Source organism: Xenopus tropicalis, chromosome 3 (genome assembly GCF_000004195.4).
Source record: "Xenopus tropicalis strain Nigerian chromosome 3, UCB_Xtro_10.0, whole genome shotgun sequence".
NCBI lineage: Eukaryota > Metazoa > Chordata > Amphibia > Anura > Pipidae > Xenopus > Xenopus tropicalis.
Window position 1 is genome coordinate 143,942,063 of NC_030679.2, and position 17,000 is coordinate 143,959,062.

Consider the following 17,000-nt stretch of genomic DNA (forward strand, 5'->3'; position numbering starts at 1 on the left):
GAGATTTTATCAAAGTAAGATCTGCCTGTGTAAGATCTGCCTGTGTAAGCCTGCATTCGTCACTGCATGCATGATGACAAAGGGAAAATGGCTGCCAGGTGAAAACTGATGAATGTGATGGTGCTGGTGAACAGAGGGGATACATGCACTGGGGTTGAGGTGATGAGAATGAGGTTTCAGTATGTTCCCTCCTTGTTTCTGACTTGAAAGTAGAAAGAAATTCTTTTTCTATCAGTCTTTTCTTTTGACAAAAATAATTTATTGGGTGCATAATGTTTGGATTTCTATTAAAAACCACCATGTTGGAGCACTGGAAATTCAAATTTCTGCAGCAAATACATTGCTGGCCTCTCTATATCTCTATTCTCTCTTTAATGTACCCTTTAAATGGGAACTGCCCTATGTTTTCCCCTAAACAGTACCAATAACAATAGAGGATAGTCTGTGCATAGAACATTCCTTGTTGTGGGCAAAGATGTTCCTTCTATTCATATTTGGGGTTATAGGGGGAGGAGTTACCAGTACATATATGTATGGCCATATTGCTTCCCATAAACAATGCCATTGAAGAAAAGGGTTCCATTAATGGTGAGAGATACTCTCTCTTGGTCTTCAGCAATGTTCTCTCACGAGCCTCCTCCACTGGAGGACATTCTTTCTCTGTATGTTGTTGGCCACAATGCACCTTGGGAGACCTGCGGGTATGAGGCAATCATGTTGGCACCCCATGGGCATTCCCTCCCTCGTGAATAAAGTGCCACTAGGGGTGGCTGCAGATGCAAGGGGCAACAGTAGTCGTTCTGCCTCCCACTCCAACCTAGGGTTGCCAGCTGGGCAATGATGATCACATCTGAGGGCAGTTCCATTCAGTCGGGTAAGGGGAGCAAGCCTTTATCTCCCACAGCCTTCACTCTACTGAAGATGGCTCGTACTCGAGCTTGGGGAAAGTAGTCTTGAAATATACTGTAGCATCCTCGTAGTCTGATAGGTCTGAGGTCAAACGAACCCAACGCCTTTATTTTTAAGTCCCACCTTAAGTTCTGTTTTTAACTTAAGACCCGAGAAGCTTCACTGAGATCCCTGCTGACTCAGGTCAGACCCAGCTATGTCAGCTCCTGGAAACTGCTTCTCATCTAAAATGTCCTTGTACCTCAGCTCTGGAGTTACCATTTGGACACACCGTGCCCGGGTGTCGGGCTCAAGATCCCTTTTCACCACCCACCCCAGGATCTTCAGCTTCCCAAACTGATATGGCCTGATGCCCTCTTCTCTAATTTGATCTGCTCTTACAGGGTTCGACCCTTCCAGACATATCTCAGCTAGCTCTTGTCTTCTTTCTCTCAACCTCCTAACTTCAGTGTCCATCCTCTCTCTCCCAAATCTCTCTACTTTCTCCCAGAAGGTACGATTAAAGTGGACATAAAGGTACCAGTCTAGGGCATTCCAGGCCCTTAACCTCTCCACCTCTCTTTTTTCCAGTGGTGTGGAAGCCTCACGTGTGTTGAGTTTAAAAGTCACTACGTCATCAAGATCCCAGCACAGTTCTTCCTTCAGAAGGACCATTGATTCATCAAAGTACTCGGAGAGTAGAACCAGGTGGAAAGTCCTCTCTATCCCCCCGACTCCTGCTTTGGCCACAGATTCATTGAATGGGGTGTCGGGGTTCAATCCCAAGTCGAACCACTGAAAGTTGCGTGCATGTTGGTTTCCTTTCTCCCCTGGTTTGTAGTAGTGAGAAGGGTGGGCTATAAACTCTGTAAAGTTGGGGGCTTTCTTAAAGGCAGATGACACGGAACGATAATAGGAGAAAGAAGACTCTGCCAAGGTGGCTGGATCCCGTAGGATTGTGAAGTAGAAGGAGTCTGCGGGCATCAGCTTCCTGACCTGGAGAGAAAAATTCATTTTTGGTAACTATATTTATGACTATAGTAGGGCTCACTTACTAATGCTCCAGGTGCAACTGCAACTATCTATACATCTATCCATTTATACATATCGATCTAAAATTCACAACCGATAAAATGTAACCTTATAACCAGCAGGTATTTATGTGTGGTCATTTCCCTATGGGACCAAACTGTAAATTATGGAGCTCCTTGCTTACATCTAATATCCTTATAGTTTGCAACAGGGGGTATATTATATATATCTGTGCCCATATGCACCTCTGTTCTACTTTTCTCAAATCCAACATCCATAAAGAAACATGACCTAGTCCAAACATTCGGGGATATGGATTAAATCTGTGATCCCCAACCAGTGGAAACATATTGCTCCCCAACCCCTTGGATGTTGCTCTCAGTGCCCCCAAAGCAGGTGCTTATTTTTGAATTTCTGGATTGGAGGCAAGTTTTGGTGCATAAAAACCATGTACACTGCCAAGCAGAGCCTCCCATTGGCTTCCAGTCTACAGAGAAGCAACCAAAAAGCCAATCCCAGCCCTTATTTGGAACCCCATGAACTTTTTCATGCTTGTGTTGCTCCTCAACTCTTCTTACAGTTGAATGTGGCTCATAAGTAAGAAAGTTTGGGAACCCCCTGGGTTAAGGCATGGTCTAAGTTGGCCAACCTTTCTTACTCGTGAGCCACAGTCAAATGTAAAAAGACTTGGGGAGCAACACAAGCACCATAAAAGTTCATGGAGGAACCAAATAAGGGCTGTGATTGGCTATTAGGCAGCCTCTATGCACCCTATCAGCTTACAGGGGCTTTATTTGGTAGGAAATCTTGTTTTTATTCAACCAAAACTTGCCCCCAAGTCAGGAATTCAAAAATAACTCTGGTTTGGGGGCACTGAGAGCAACATCCAAGGGGTTGGGGAGCAACATGTTGCCCTCGAGCCACTGGTTGGGGATCACTAGTGATTGGGCTTTGGCCAAAGTGTAATTTTCACTGATACTGATACCCATACCCATATAGACCTTACCTTCTGTATAAACTTGGCGTACTTTTTATCAGTCTAAAAAAGTCACATAAAGTTTTCTCAAATTCTAAAATACTCAAAATTATACCCGAATTATCTCAAATTTTTCGAGAAAAAGTGAAAAATTGTTTACTCTCAGGAAACCTTAGTTAATGGGCCCCTTAGTGTCTTCGGTTCCCTTACCTCTGGGAGATTGAAGCGCATGTGGTGGCACAGGATATCGTACGTTGGCTTCATATAATATCCTTTGACGTATTGGTGCTTAAACAAATTGGGGTAGTAGAACTGGTACTTCTGGGGTAGAGCGAACGTTAGTGAGTTCCTGTCCCCATAACGGTGTAACATATTCAGTACGGTGCTGCCGGCAGTCTTGTGGGTCTTCAGGAACACTATGTGAGATTTTGGCCGACAAGTTTGCTCTGAGGGTGAGGGGAGAGGGCGCAGGGCAATGAGGATCTGCGGGGGGCTAGTAAAGAGAGAAATGTTATGTTTCACCCTGAAGATATATAAAGACATAACAACACAAACAAATGGATATATATATGTAGGGACCCATAGGGTTAACATGCCCCTATGGCTTTAAACCCTACACCTAGTCTATACTGTTACTGGGCAAAGACCCATGTATCAGTTTATAGTTTTGCACATGTGCCTTATTGGTTAACAGGGAGACCACTCCCTTGGCACTCTGATATAGTGCAGGGGGGTGGGACTTCCTCTTTGGCTGCTGACCCAGGTGGGAGTTCCACTGAGCCTGGGATCAACAGAGTCTGCATGTACTCTAGAGAAGTCAGGGAACAGGGACCCCGTGAATGAGGAATAGTAAGTGTCAGGATAATTTATAAGAGCAATTTGTAGGAAAGGGAGATTAGTTAGAAAGAGCAGTTTTGGCTCCAACCAGGAGAGATTAGCTGGAAGTATCTTCCCTACAGGCACTGTTGCCTTAGAGCAGGACACGGTTAAGACGCAGGTATCAGTTCCTATCCCTGATCCATAGTCAGGTGTGAGGGATCCTTGGCTGCTAAGGGACACCCTGAGGATACAGATACACAGAGGCCATGCTGGTTTGTGGTCCTTACCCTCTCCACCCTCGGCTGAGGTGGGCTATACAGGTGGACACCATATTTTTCTACCTTCTGTGCAATTACCTGATATCTCCTCTGTATGTGAGTATTGCTATAACCCTGCACATTGATTGTCTCTGACAATAAACCAGTTCTCTTGTTCAACTGCAAGAACCTTCTGGAGCCAATTTGTTACGCTGCACTGCGCACAGCTACAGTGAGTTGTAGTTGCACTACACCTTATCTCCGTTGGTCACTTTCACATAGCGAAGGCCCATCCAGAAGGATTGAGTCGCGTGTACCCCATGCTCTAAACCTACACTAGCTGTAGTTTGACTGGTACATACTGTATATATATATATATCAGTGGTTGCTTACATAGACCCTAGATCCACATCTTCTTTACCTTCCCCACAGAAGAGGCTATTTAGCGGCTTAAATTCTGTAACGTCAACAAATGCCAGACTAAATATGGCCGCACCCTGTGTCCTCCTTAATAAACCCTGACCTGGTCTGTTTTGCTTCCTCCTCCCACTACATAAACAATGGCTTACTGCCTCCCATCCATTCACTTCTAGGTCCCTCAGCAAACAACTCAGTTGCACTCTTCAAATTCAAAGGGAGGCACACTAAGTACTTAAGTTATGTTTCGTTTTGGCACAATCCAATGGCACATAATATTAGATTCTTTATTTATCATAATAAGGTTCTATGTGTATGGAAAAGGGCCTTCAAAAGGAGCTGGTTATGTGATAGATTATCATGGGGACCTGTTCAGGCAAATAAAGCAAAGATGACCTGCTTAGAGGTTTATTGGTATCTTGAGGGCATCAAGGTCCATAAATAAAGTCTTGGACTGTTGCATGCTACTCTAAGCCTCTAGCTCAGGGATCCCCAACCAGTGGCTCGTGGCAATGCTCCCCACACTCTGATGTTGCTCCCTGTGGTCTCAAAGTAGGAGCCATTTTTACATTTCTGGCTTGGAGACAAGGTTTGGAAGCCCAGGGACACAGTTTTACCCCAAGCAGAACCTCCTGCAGGCCAGCAGTCCCCATGGGGCTACCAAATGGGGACCTGTTCAGGCAAATAAAGCAAAGATGACCTGCTTAGAGGTTTATTGGTATCTTGAGGGCATTAAGGTCCATAAATAAAGTCTTGGACTGTTCCCTGAGCCTCTAGCTCAGGGATCCCCAACCAGTGGCTTGTAGGCAACGCTCCCCACACTGTGATGTTGCTCCCAGTGGCCTCAAAGTAGGTGCTATTTTTACCTTTCTGTCTTGGAGACAAGTTTTGGAAGTCACAGTTTTACTTCAAGCAGAGCCTCCTGCAGGCCAGCAGTCCCCATGGGGCTACCAAATGGGGACCTGTTCAGGCAAATAAAGCAAAGATGACCTGCTTAGAGGTTTATTGGTATCTTGAGGGCATCTAGGTCCATAAATAAAGTCTTGGCTACTCTAAGCCTCTAGTTCAGTGATCCCCAACCAGTGGCTTGTGGGCAACATGTTGCAGTTTTACTCCAAGCTGAGCCTCCTGCAGGCCAGCAGTCCCCATGGGGCTACCAAATAGCCAATCACAGCCCTTATTTGGCACCCCCAATTAGCTTTTTCATGCTTGTGTGGCTCCCCAACACTTTTTACATCTGAGAGTGGCTCACAAGTAGAAAAGCTTGGGGATCCCTGGTCTAGCTGTCATTTTATAAATCTATAGTTCCTGGATCACTCACCTTTTCTGGCAGTGGGTTCCCATGAGTTGAATGGTAAAACCAAGAACCATAAGGACTAATAGCCATATCCCAAGGATTAGTAGTCGGCAGGGCTGAAGAAACCTCATGGTTCTAGAAAAGAGATGTGCGCCATTGTTAGGTTGTAAAGCACCAACAATAAAATGTGCCCCGTGTACACTGGCATATTAACAAAACCATGGCCTGTACTAAGGCACCAATAGGAGATATAAAATATTGTATATTTATCTTAATATGTGTTCGGGGATCCCAAAACAAAGTTACTAAGTCATATGCTACAGGCAGCGAAGGCCCTTATTCCTAGGTGGTGGAAGAGAACCGAACCTCCTACGCTCTATGATTGGGTACTGCTTATGGAAGAGACTAGAAAAATGGAGGAAATTACAGCAATACTCCACTACAAGAGCCAGAAATACTGGGAAATGTGGAACCCATGGGTAAAACACCTCCAGCTGAATGATAACATTTTCTATAATCCAATATGGCCATTGTACCTAGACCCAACTAGCCAAGACTGTGGCGACACAGGGACTAAATATATGAGCAAAATGGGACCACATACCCTCCCCCCCAGTTCGATGATGTTAAACTTACTTATTTGTGAGATGATGGACACATTGTGCCATGAAATGATGGGGGCCAATGGAACAAGAGAAAGAGAGGTGAAAAGGCAGGGTTACACTATCAGTCAGGGACTATTTGCCCACCAAGCCCTGGAACTCTGTGCCAACACCTTTTGTAGGGGGCCCTGACAAAATAGTCCCAATTGCACCCCACAGTTTATAAGACCAGCCCTGTATAGGTCACTGGCATAAGTTAATTGATCATGGATACACTATAGAAATAATATGGAAACAAATAAATATAGAGACCTGATAGGAAACCAGCGAAGAGCAATCAAGAAGGGAGTTTTAAAGATTTGTCTAATTAGAAGGCAGTTGTGGAAATGTTTACAAGTTATCCATACAAATGACATCTGATTGACAAAATCCTCCCCCACAATACCAGCTTACAATGTAGGAGAAACCCCCAGCCCACCCACACCTCCCAGGAATAAACCAGTACTTGGTCCGAGGGGTCGGCTACTAGTAGCAGCTACTTTTTCAAGGCTACTAAACGCCAGAAAATCCCCTGCCATAGACAAGACTGAGAATTACCACTGCTAAAACACACATAGAGACAATTATCAGTAAATGATCAGCATTGTCTGTTTTAGTAGCTGTGACAAGTAACTGCTACTAGTAGTTCTGTGTGTCTTCACCCTTACATATACTATTAAGTATACATTAGTAAGAGGCAAATGTTCAATACTAAAATACTACTAATAGTATAAATTTGATATAATATATCAGTAGAAATACAGTGGGGGGGGCACATATTACAGACAGACAGATACCCCCCCCGTACTCCCCGTACTATGTATTAGAGAAAAGGCTCTCACCTGTATACGTGCAGGTACAGTTCTGATGGGTTAGGACACCTTGCAATGTATGTGGCACATAATCCCTGTATATACACAGGAACACAAAATCCTATGGGTAAAAGGTGCCTGAGGGAGGGTGTTTGTACAAAGCTTTACTGAGCCCCCCCCTCCCTCCCAGTAATGTCAGTTCCCCAGTCCTGATGGATTGTCTTTAGTGTTTATATTTACTTCCAATAATGCATGGCCCTACCTGCTTTATTGTATTACAGGTAGTATATTCTTCCCACCCACATTGTGAAACTGCCCTTTATATGGGTGGGTGGGTATGGCATGGCATCCAGCTTGGTGATGTTAGATGCCAAGCACAATCCAAACGCTGACCCTTCAGTTATTTCTGGGTCTCTGATATAGGACTGACCCAGGATGATTGGGCGGGCTACCCCTTACTCTTTATGGTACAGACTAAAAGAAGGAGGAACAAGGGGGGGGGGAGGGGAAAAAAAAAAAGAGAATAAAAAATTTAAGAAAGAGAGCAAAAGAAAGAAAACCAGGAAGAAAAGAACCAGAAAAAACAATAACATTGATATTGCAACACAGCTAGCACGTGGAGAGCAGCAAAGCAAAAAAACCATTACAGTTAGGGAGAGAAATGCTAAATCATCCATCACAATGCAGAATATGCAATGTAAAGGCTTCTTAGACAGAAGGTACTGACCTGCCTCATGCTACACACATAGCACTGCCTTAAAACCAAAAATGATAGTTATTAACCTTCACGTACTGAATTATGGGTATAAACATGCAAATTATTCCTGAATGTCCCTTTGGCCAACTATGGATCTATTAACAACTTCATAGCATGTATTCAATCTAATCATTCACACACATGATCACCAATAACCTATATATTGAAACAAAGCTTCTAAGGGGGTAGCACGTGGAAAGCAGCACCATTACAGTTAAGGAGAGAAAGGCTAAGGAGTCCATCACAATGCAAGACATGGAATATAAAGCCTCATGCTACACACATAGCACTGCCTTAAAACCAAAAATGGGAGCTATTAACCTTCACATAGTGAATTATGGGTATAAATATGCAAATGAATCATGAACATCCCTGTGGCCAACTATGAACGCAGAAACAGTCTTCTCAAACAGCCCAACAAAATATATATATATATATATATATATATATATATATATATATATATATATATATATATATATATATATATATATATATATATATATATATATATATATATATATATATATATATATATATATATATATATATATATATATATATATATATATATATATATATATATATATATATATATATATATTAGGGAGAGAAAGGCTAAGGAGTCCATCACAATGCAAGATATGGAATATAAAGGCTTCTTAGGCAGAAGGTACTGACCTGCCTCATGCTACACACACAGCACTGCCTTAAAACCATAATCGAGAGTTATTAACCTTCATATAATAAACTATAAGTATAAATATGCAAATTAATCATGAACACCCCTGTGGCCAACTATGATTACAGAAACACTCCTTTAATAGCCTATATACAACCTAATTATTCAGACCAATACAGACCAACTTGCTAACAACCTAAACATTCCAACATGGCTTCTATAAAGGGGTAGTACTTGGAGAGCAGCAATGAAACCCTTACAGTTAGGGAGAGAAAGGCTAAAGAGTCCATCACAATGCAAGACATGGAATATAAAGGCTTCTTAGACAGAAGGTACTGACCTGCCTCATGCTACACACATAGCACTGCCTTAAAACCATAAATGAGAGTTACTAACCTTCATATAATGAATTATAGGCATAAATATGCAAATTAGTTTTGAACATCCCTGTGGCCAACTATAAATGCAGAAACACTACTTTAATAGCAGATATATAAACTAAATATTTAGCCCCATACAGACCAACTTGCTAACAACCTAAATATACCAACATGGCTTCTATAAAGGGGTAGTACTTGGAGAGCAGCAAAGCAAAGAAACCATCACAGTTAGGGAGAGAAAGGCTAAGGAGTCCATCACAATGCAAGACATGAAATATAAAGGCTTCTGAGACAGAAGGTACTGACCTGCCTCATGCTACACACAGAGCACTGCCTTAAAACCATAAACGAGAGTTACTAACCTTCATATAATGAATTATAGGTATAAATACGCAAATTAGTTTTGAACATCCCTGTGGCCAACTATAAATACAGAAACACTACTTTAATAGCATATATATAATATAAATACGTAGACCCATACAGACCAACTTACTAACAACCTAAATATTCCTACATGGCTTCTAAAGGGGTAGTACTTGGAGAGCAGCAAAGCAAAGAAACCATTACAGTTAGGGAGAGAAAGGCTAAGGAGTCCATCGCAATGCAAGACATGGAATGTAAAGGCTTCTTGGACAGAAGGTACTGACCTGCCTCATGCTACACACACAGCACTGCCTTAAAACCAAAAATGAGAGTTATTAACCTTCACATAATGAATTATGGGTATTAACATGCAAATTATTCCTGAATGTTCCTGTGACCAACTATGGATCTAGATACAACCTAATAATTCAGACCCATACATACCAACTTACCTAACAACCTAAATATAGCAATATGACATCTAAGGGGGTAGCACGTGGTGAGCAGCAAAGCAAAGAAACCAGTACTGTACAGCGCTGAGTACATAAGTAGCACTTTATTAATAATGATATACATTACAGTTAGGGAGAGAAGGGCTGAGGAGTCCATCACAATGAAACATATGCAATAAGAAGCCCCATTTACTAACTGTCATTTTTTTTTTTTTTTCAACTTTAATTGAATTTTTAGTGCATAAAAAAAATGAAGCAACTTTTTAGAGATTTACTATGCGCCCAAACACCTAAAAATCCAAATTCGCTAATTTGCCAGATTAAACCCGCCGAGTTCATGTAGAAGTCAATGGCAGAGGTCCCTCCCCTTTTCCTCTTTTGTCTCAACAATTTTGAGATTTCCTGGATTTTGTCCTAAAATCACAACTTTTTTTTTAAATTGTCGCAGCGACAATTTAATAAAATCGGGGGGTTTCGTGGCGACAAGTAGAATTTTTTTATACCTTTTCTCGCGGCGAATTTTCCGTACAACCATTTTCAGTAAATATTTGACATTCTGGAAAACGAGTTCAGTCGAATTTGAAAACAAAAAAAAAAAAAGATTAGAAATGATGGAGTTTTAGTAAATCTGCCCCTAAAATTGAAAAAAAAATAAGAAAATGTTTTAGTAAATGTGCCTTTTGAGGCAAATTTATTTAAAAAAATTCAAAAGAGAAAAACAAAAAGCTGGTGAGTTTTTGTAGAATTTAGTGTGATCTCCGGCAGGTATATTCGGTATTTATATATATTTGCGTTTCCTGGAACGGTGGAGATTTTATAGCTTCATTGAAAACAAATGGAGCGATGCAATTTACATTGGCAGATCTTTTTTCCACCACAAATCATGATTATTCTGTTTGAGATTTGGCTTCAACTTGGCCGGGACCTGCGAGTAAATAAATAAATCACCTTCGTTGTCCAGGGCCGCCATCAGAAATCACGGGGCCCCTCACAACACAATTTTCTGGGCCCCCTCCTCCCACGCCCTGCCCCCCAATGGCCCCTCCACACAGACATTGGTAGCCAGGGCCTCCTAAAACATCGGTAGCCAGGGCCCCCCTAAAACATTGGTAGCCAGGGCCCCCCTAAAACATTGGTAGCCAGAGCCCCCCTAAAACATTGGTAGCCAGGGCCCCCCAGCATCCTCCAGTTACCCCCCTCCCCGGTCCTCCAGCTCCCCCCCAGAGTCCTTCCCAGCATCGTCCAGCTCCCAAACCCCCCAAGCATCCTCCAGCTTCCCCCCAGCTCCCACCAGGCTCCCTGCTGCATTTGCACAGCACCCCCCCCCCCCCAGAGTCCGCCTGTGGCTTCCCCCAGCTCAACCCCCAGTGACTCCCTCTGGCTCCCCGCCCCAGCTACTTACTACCGCCCTCCACCCCAGCTACTTACTACCGCCCTCCACCCCAGCTACTTACTCCTGCTCCCCTGCAGCTTCCTCTGGCATCCTCCAGCTCTCCCACCGGCAACTTTCTTCTTCTGCATCCTCCTCGCTGCATCTTAACTTTTTAAAAGGTTGCGCCCGTGCGTAGGGACGCACGCACGGGGCGCAACCAATAAAATTTCCCGCTGGCCACCAATGAACCAATGGGGCCCGGAGTTCTTTAAAGGGGGCCCGAGCTAAAAAACTGTATCACGGCCGGGCCCCCTCTAAAGCGCCGATCGTCCGGGCCCGGGACAACTGTCCCCCCTGTGCCCCCCTGATGGCGGCCCTGTCGTTGTCACAATTTATTTCCGCGATTGCGGCTCTTTCCTCCAACTCATTTACAAATGGGGGTCATTTATCAACAATGGGCAACATTGCCTGTGGGCAGTAACCCATGGCAACAAATCAGACAGTTGCATTCATTGTTCTCCCTGCAGCTGGCCAATCTCTGATTGGTTGCTATGGGTTACTGCCCACAGTGTTGATAAATGATTTTTTTAGTCATTTAAACGCATAGTAAATCTCAGAAAAGTTGCAGCGATTTTCACTCTGCAACTTTTTGGGCTAAAAATTCAATTTGAGTTTAAAAAAAAAATGTATGGTTAGTAAATGGGACCCTAGAATTAATCTTGCGAGTTTGGATTTTTAGCTGTTTAAACACATAGTAAATGACAGAAAAGTCGCAGTGGTTTTTTTTTTTCTCTGCGACTTTTCCGAGAAAAAAAATTGAATTCAGTTTAAAATTAAAAACCAATCATTAGTCAATGAGGTGTCGGGGATCAGAGAACTCCTTCCCCTGTTTTTCCGTCGGTGACATCATCCTGCCCGGTTACAGACGGGGGTGAAACCCGATTGGCTGGATGCCCCAGTGCACTGTTGGGAGAGAGAAGGTGTGCCTAGGTATTGCTCACTTGCCTGCTACGTGGGAGCAGCCATCTTTCCAAAGGGGAAGGTACTCTGGGGCAGGTAGCGCTACCTGGGGGGACTAAAGAGCTCTTGGGGCAGGTACTCTGGGGCAGGTAGCGCTACCTGGGGGGACTAAAGAGCTCTTGGGGCAGGTACTCTGGGGCAGGTAGCGCTACCTGGGGGGACTAAAGAGCTCTTGGGGCAGGTACTCTGGGGCAGGTAGCGCTACCTGGGGGGACTAAAGAGCTCTTGGGGCAGGTACTCTGGGGCAGGTAGCGCTACCTGGGGGGAGTAAAGAGCTCTTGGGGCAGGTAGCGCTACCTGGGGGGACTAAAGAGCTCTTGGGGCAGGTACTCTGGGGCAGGTAGCGCTACCTGGGGGGACTAAAGAGCTCTTGGGGCAGGTACTCTGGGGCAGGTAGCGCTACCTGGGGGGACTAAAGAGCTCTTGGGGCAGGTACTCTGGGGCAGGTAGCGCTACCTGGGGGGAGTAAAGAGCTCTTGGGGCAGGTACCCTGGGGCAGGTAGCGCTACCTGGGGGGACTAAAGAGCTCTTGGGGCAGGTACTCTGGGGCAGGTAGCGCTACCTGGGGGGACTAAAGAGCTCTTGGGGCAGGTACTCTGGGGCAGGTAGCGCTACCTGGGGGGAGTAAAGAGCTCTTGGGGCAGGTACCCTGGGGCAGGTAGCGCTACCTGGGGGGACTAAAGAGCTCTTGGGGCAGGTACTCTGGGGCAGGTAGCGCTACCTGGGGGGACTAAAGAGCTCTTGGGGCAGGTACTCTGGGGCAGGTAGCGCTACCTGGGGGGAGTAAAGAGCTCTTGGGGCAGGTACCCTGGGGCAGGTAGCGCTACCTGGGGGGACTAAAGAGCTCTTGGGGCAGGTACTCTGGGGCAGGTAGCGCTACCTGGGGGGACTAAAGAGCTCTTGGGGCAGGTACTCTGGGGCAGGTAGCGCTACCTGGGGGGAGTAAAGAGCTCTTGGGGCAGGTACTCTGGGGCAGGTAGCGCTACCTGGGGGGACTAAAGAGCTCTTGGGGCAGGTACTCTGGGGCAAGTAGTGCTACCTGGGGGGGACTAAAGAGCTCTTGGGGCAGGTACTCTGGGGCAGGTAGCGCTACCTGGGGGGACTAAAGAGCTCTTGGGGCAGGTACTCTGGGGCAGGTAGCGCTACCTGGGGGGACTAAAGAGCTCTTGGGGCAGGTACTCTGGGGCAGGTAGCGCTACCTGGGGGGACTAAAGAGCTCTTGGGGCAGGTACTCTGGGGCAGGTAGCGCTACCTGGGGGGACTAAAGAGCTCTTGGGGCAGGTACTCTGGGGCAGGTAGCGCTACCTGGGGGGACTAAAGAGCTCTTGGGGTCTATCCGGATCCAAGTTGGAACTGGGCACCTACAGAGACTGTGCCAGGAGTGGATAGACTGCACGGGTGTTTATATTATTTCAACAGTTACTGTATATAAAGTTATCCTTGCTGCAAAGTGTATGCTGATAATTTTTTCCTAATGGAAATCCCCTTGCGGTGTGCCCCTCACTGTCCACTAGGTGGCGGCACTGCACTAAAACCCCAGTTCCCAGTATCTTTCACATTTGCAAAGGGGACCAAATCTCCTGTTTGTTTAAGCAAGTATACAGCCCAAAGAAGTGAGAAAAAGGGTTAAACATGGCTTTTCATTGATGCTGCTCTGTATTCATGTTCACTTCTGTGTAGCTCGGCCACCATGCACCTCCCAACATGCACCTCCCAACATGCACCTTTCTACCCAAGTACTGGCCTTTGCCCGATGCCCCAATGATGGCACCCGTGCCCAATAGCTGAAGGTTTCTGAAGGTGGTTCCTGAAGAGAAGGGTTCATGGAACGCAGGTTTAATGGCTACATTTGTGTCTTTATTGTACATTATGTTTGTAGCCACTAGATGGCAGTGTTGTTTCTTTATTTTAGTTTGAATCTCTGACTCCTGTAGTCTTCGTTGTATCATTAATAGCGATTAGCAAATTTGTCCCAAAAAATTTGCAAAATTTGCACAACTTTTGCAGCAGTTTCACCAAAAAGAAATTGCCGATGTGGGATTTCCCATGCTGGCAAAATATTTAGTTTATCACTAATTATTATTATTTATTTTTTTATTTGTGTAACACTATTTTGACTCAGATAAGGCAAATCCAGGCTAGTAGCGTAGTGTAGAGCATGTGTTACATGCGACCCTTAATACTTAGGCATGGGCCTCCGCTAAGTGGGAGATTTACTATGGAGCGAGGGTGTAGTTGAACTACAACTAGCTGAGGTTGTGCGGTGCGGATAGTATAAATGGACGCCAGAGGATTCTTATGGTAAACTATAATACAGATTTATTGTTACACAGGTATTAAGCAGGGTAATCATATACTCACAAGCAGTTGGTATAGAAGTGGTAATTGGCAGTTGTGACCTTTAGAGACAGTGTAGCCCACACTGGAGGTATGCAGAGGTAGTAGCCGGAAGTCCCAAGATGGATGCCCTTTACTGGAACGGATCCCTACAGCCAACGGTGGTTCAGGGGTTAATACTAGCCTGATCCTTTGTCTTAACTGTGGTCCCTACAGCAAGGCATACAGAGCCTGGGGTAGGCTAAACCCTTAGTATCTCCTATGGTGGGGCTAATGGCTGCCCTTTCTAGCTAAAGCTGGCTGTGCTCACTTCTCCTAGAGAGTGCTATGAAATATTCTACTGTGCTTACTTATCCTCATTCACGGGGCCCTGTCCCCGACTTTCACTAGGGTATAATGTCCCCTAGGGTACAAATGGCTTCTGGGGCCTAATCTGCCTCCAGGCTCAGTGGAGCTCTGCTTGGGACACAGCATGCAGCCAAAAGAGAAAGCCACGCCTCCTGCTAGGCACTATATCAGTCTGCAGGGGGCGTGGTCAACCTGACTAAACCTATAAGGGATAGTGTTAGAACTGTAACCTGAGTATAAAGGCTTCTGCCCAATAATAATAAAGCTATGAAGGGGTAGGGAAGTAAAGCCATAGGGGCATATTAACCCTATGGGTCCCTACATTCACCCGGGGGAAAATTCCATTCCGTCCCGGCAATGGTAAATAAAATAAAGACACATTTCAAGCATATCCAGTAGTGCATGATTAGTGCAAAAAAAAAAAACCATCCATTTCTGGTATTCTCTCCTGAGTTATACCGGTACAATGGATAGCTGTAAAGTAAAAGGTAAGGCGCAGAACAGTGGAACTTTTACGTTTCTACTTACTGTTACTTTAACCATTTACAGACATGAGCGTCACGGTGGATCACTCAGGCACTTTTACTTAAAAAGATCGTTGAAATACCCCCTGGACCTTGTAACAGGGGTATAACAGGCACAATACTTAGAGAAACCAATGAGTCAGCTCCCGGACCCATAAACAGGGGTGCTCAGGCACACACTTACACATGGGATCATCCTGCTGCTCTCAGGGGTCCCAGGCTTGGCTGTAAAGAAGTTAGAGGGTACATATATTATATATAATATATTCCCACCCACAACTTTATTAGGTCCATGCCTTCCCACCCTAACCCAGTGTTCATGACGACCCTGCACGCACTCCGTAGGGTGTAGATAAGGCCATGGTTCCCACCTAAAGGCAGGTTGAGGTAGAAGTTGGGGTGGGGGCGCAGCAGTCTTTTTGGTAGCACCCAACTATATACAAATTCTTTACAGTCTCTCAGGATTGAGAGTCCCAAACAATTAACTTGAACAGACCCATCACTGTGGGTTAAACTGAAGGGGGTCACCCCCTAACTGTCTCATCAACGACGGAAGTGCCCAAATTCTGGTGGGTGATACCCTTAATTTTAAGGCCCAACCCACCTCCCACCCGGGGAAAAACCTCATCCAAGGGACAAAGGGATCCGGCATGGGGTTTTTAGTCAATGCAGATCTCTTCCAGGAAGATCCATCCACACCGAGGAATCCTGGTGCTCCTGGTACTTGCCACAGGACCTGACACGATGCTTGAGTATGGTTCAGCCGACCCACTACTCACGGGCGATGTTAGCCAGGTATTCAGCATCCTGGTTCCTCCTGGTGGTGTGTTGGTGTAGGAGGCCTCCTGGAATCAGGCCTTCAACTCTCCATAGAGCCATTCATCTAAATGTCTCTCCACCTCATCATAAACCCATTCCGGGGCATAAGGCATGTAGAAGCCCCATAGCCGGTACACTTTTTTATTAATGAGCCGCTGCACCCTGGATACTGTTTTGTGTTTCTCAGGGCCCTTCCCTGGGCAACCCAGCAGGACGTGTCCTTGCTGACCACATGGGGAGGTGGTGGAGTTGCAGGCCAACCTGGTGGATCATTAGACGATTCCACTTGATGGCTCAAAAGGTCTATGCCCCTCTGGAAGGGAGCTTTTGGGGAGTGAGCCAAAGTCCATGGCGGCCCAATTAGGGTTAAACCGCCTTCTTGGTACTTGCGCGTTCAAAAATATGCCACTCCCTGTGGATGGCGAGGATGCACACAGATCCAGATCCTCAGAACTGTTGTAAGGAGACAAGAGAAAATTTCCGGAAGACTCCGTAAGGGATGGGGATTCAGACCTCCCCAGGTCTGTTCTGGGGGCTGGTGTAGCAGGTCGTGGTGGGCTGGTGGTAGTTGAGGTATCCCCCTTTTGTTTTGATGGGTACCCTCACAACAGGCCCAATCCAACACATGTTGGTGCAGCCAGGGCATCTGACCTGCACATCTCCCAAGGCTCTATTTCTACATTGCAGCAGCCGCTATATGGTACCAACCAGGTCTCCCCTTCTTCCCCACTCTTTTGGCCAAATGTTCCCAGCCACACATATCTATGCTGGGGGTGTAGGGCATTGGACAGAAATTGCGCTGTC

At 45.5% G+C, this 17,000-nt stretch overlaps 1 protein-coding gene across 8 annotated transcripts in view; it reads right to left on the reverse strand.

The window, feature by feature from the left end:
• gal3st4.3 (galactose-3-O-sulfotransferase 4, gene 3) overlaps window positions 1-17,000 on the reverse strand; it is a 26,179-nt gene continuing 9,179 nt past the window's right edge. The window contains exons 1-5 of one of the 8 annotated variants that reach the window (XM_031899523.1): window positions 14,530-14,695; window positions 7,170-7,234; window positions 5,711-5,821; window positions 3,107-3,389; window positions 1-1,884 (exon numbers count right to left, since the gene is read on the reverse strand). In XM_031899523.1, coding sequence (XP_031755383.1) covers window positions 1,069-1,884; window positions 3,107-3,389; window positions 5,711-5,817 — 1,206 coding nt within the window. In that variant the 5' untranslated portion in view covers window positions 5,818-5,821; window positions 7,170-7,234; window positions 14,530-14,695 and the 3' untranslated portion in view covers window positions 1-1,068. Of the gene's footprint in view, window positions 1,885-3,106; window positions 3,390-5,710; window positions 5,822-6,322; window positions 6,883-7,169; window positions 7,261-10,279; window positions 10,333-14,529; window positions 14,696-17,000 lie in introns of those variants that run through there. The other 7 variants (XM_031899522.1, XM_031899520.1, XM_031899524.1 and 4 more) reach the window with 7 other exon arrangements.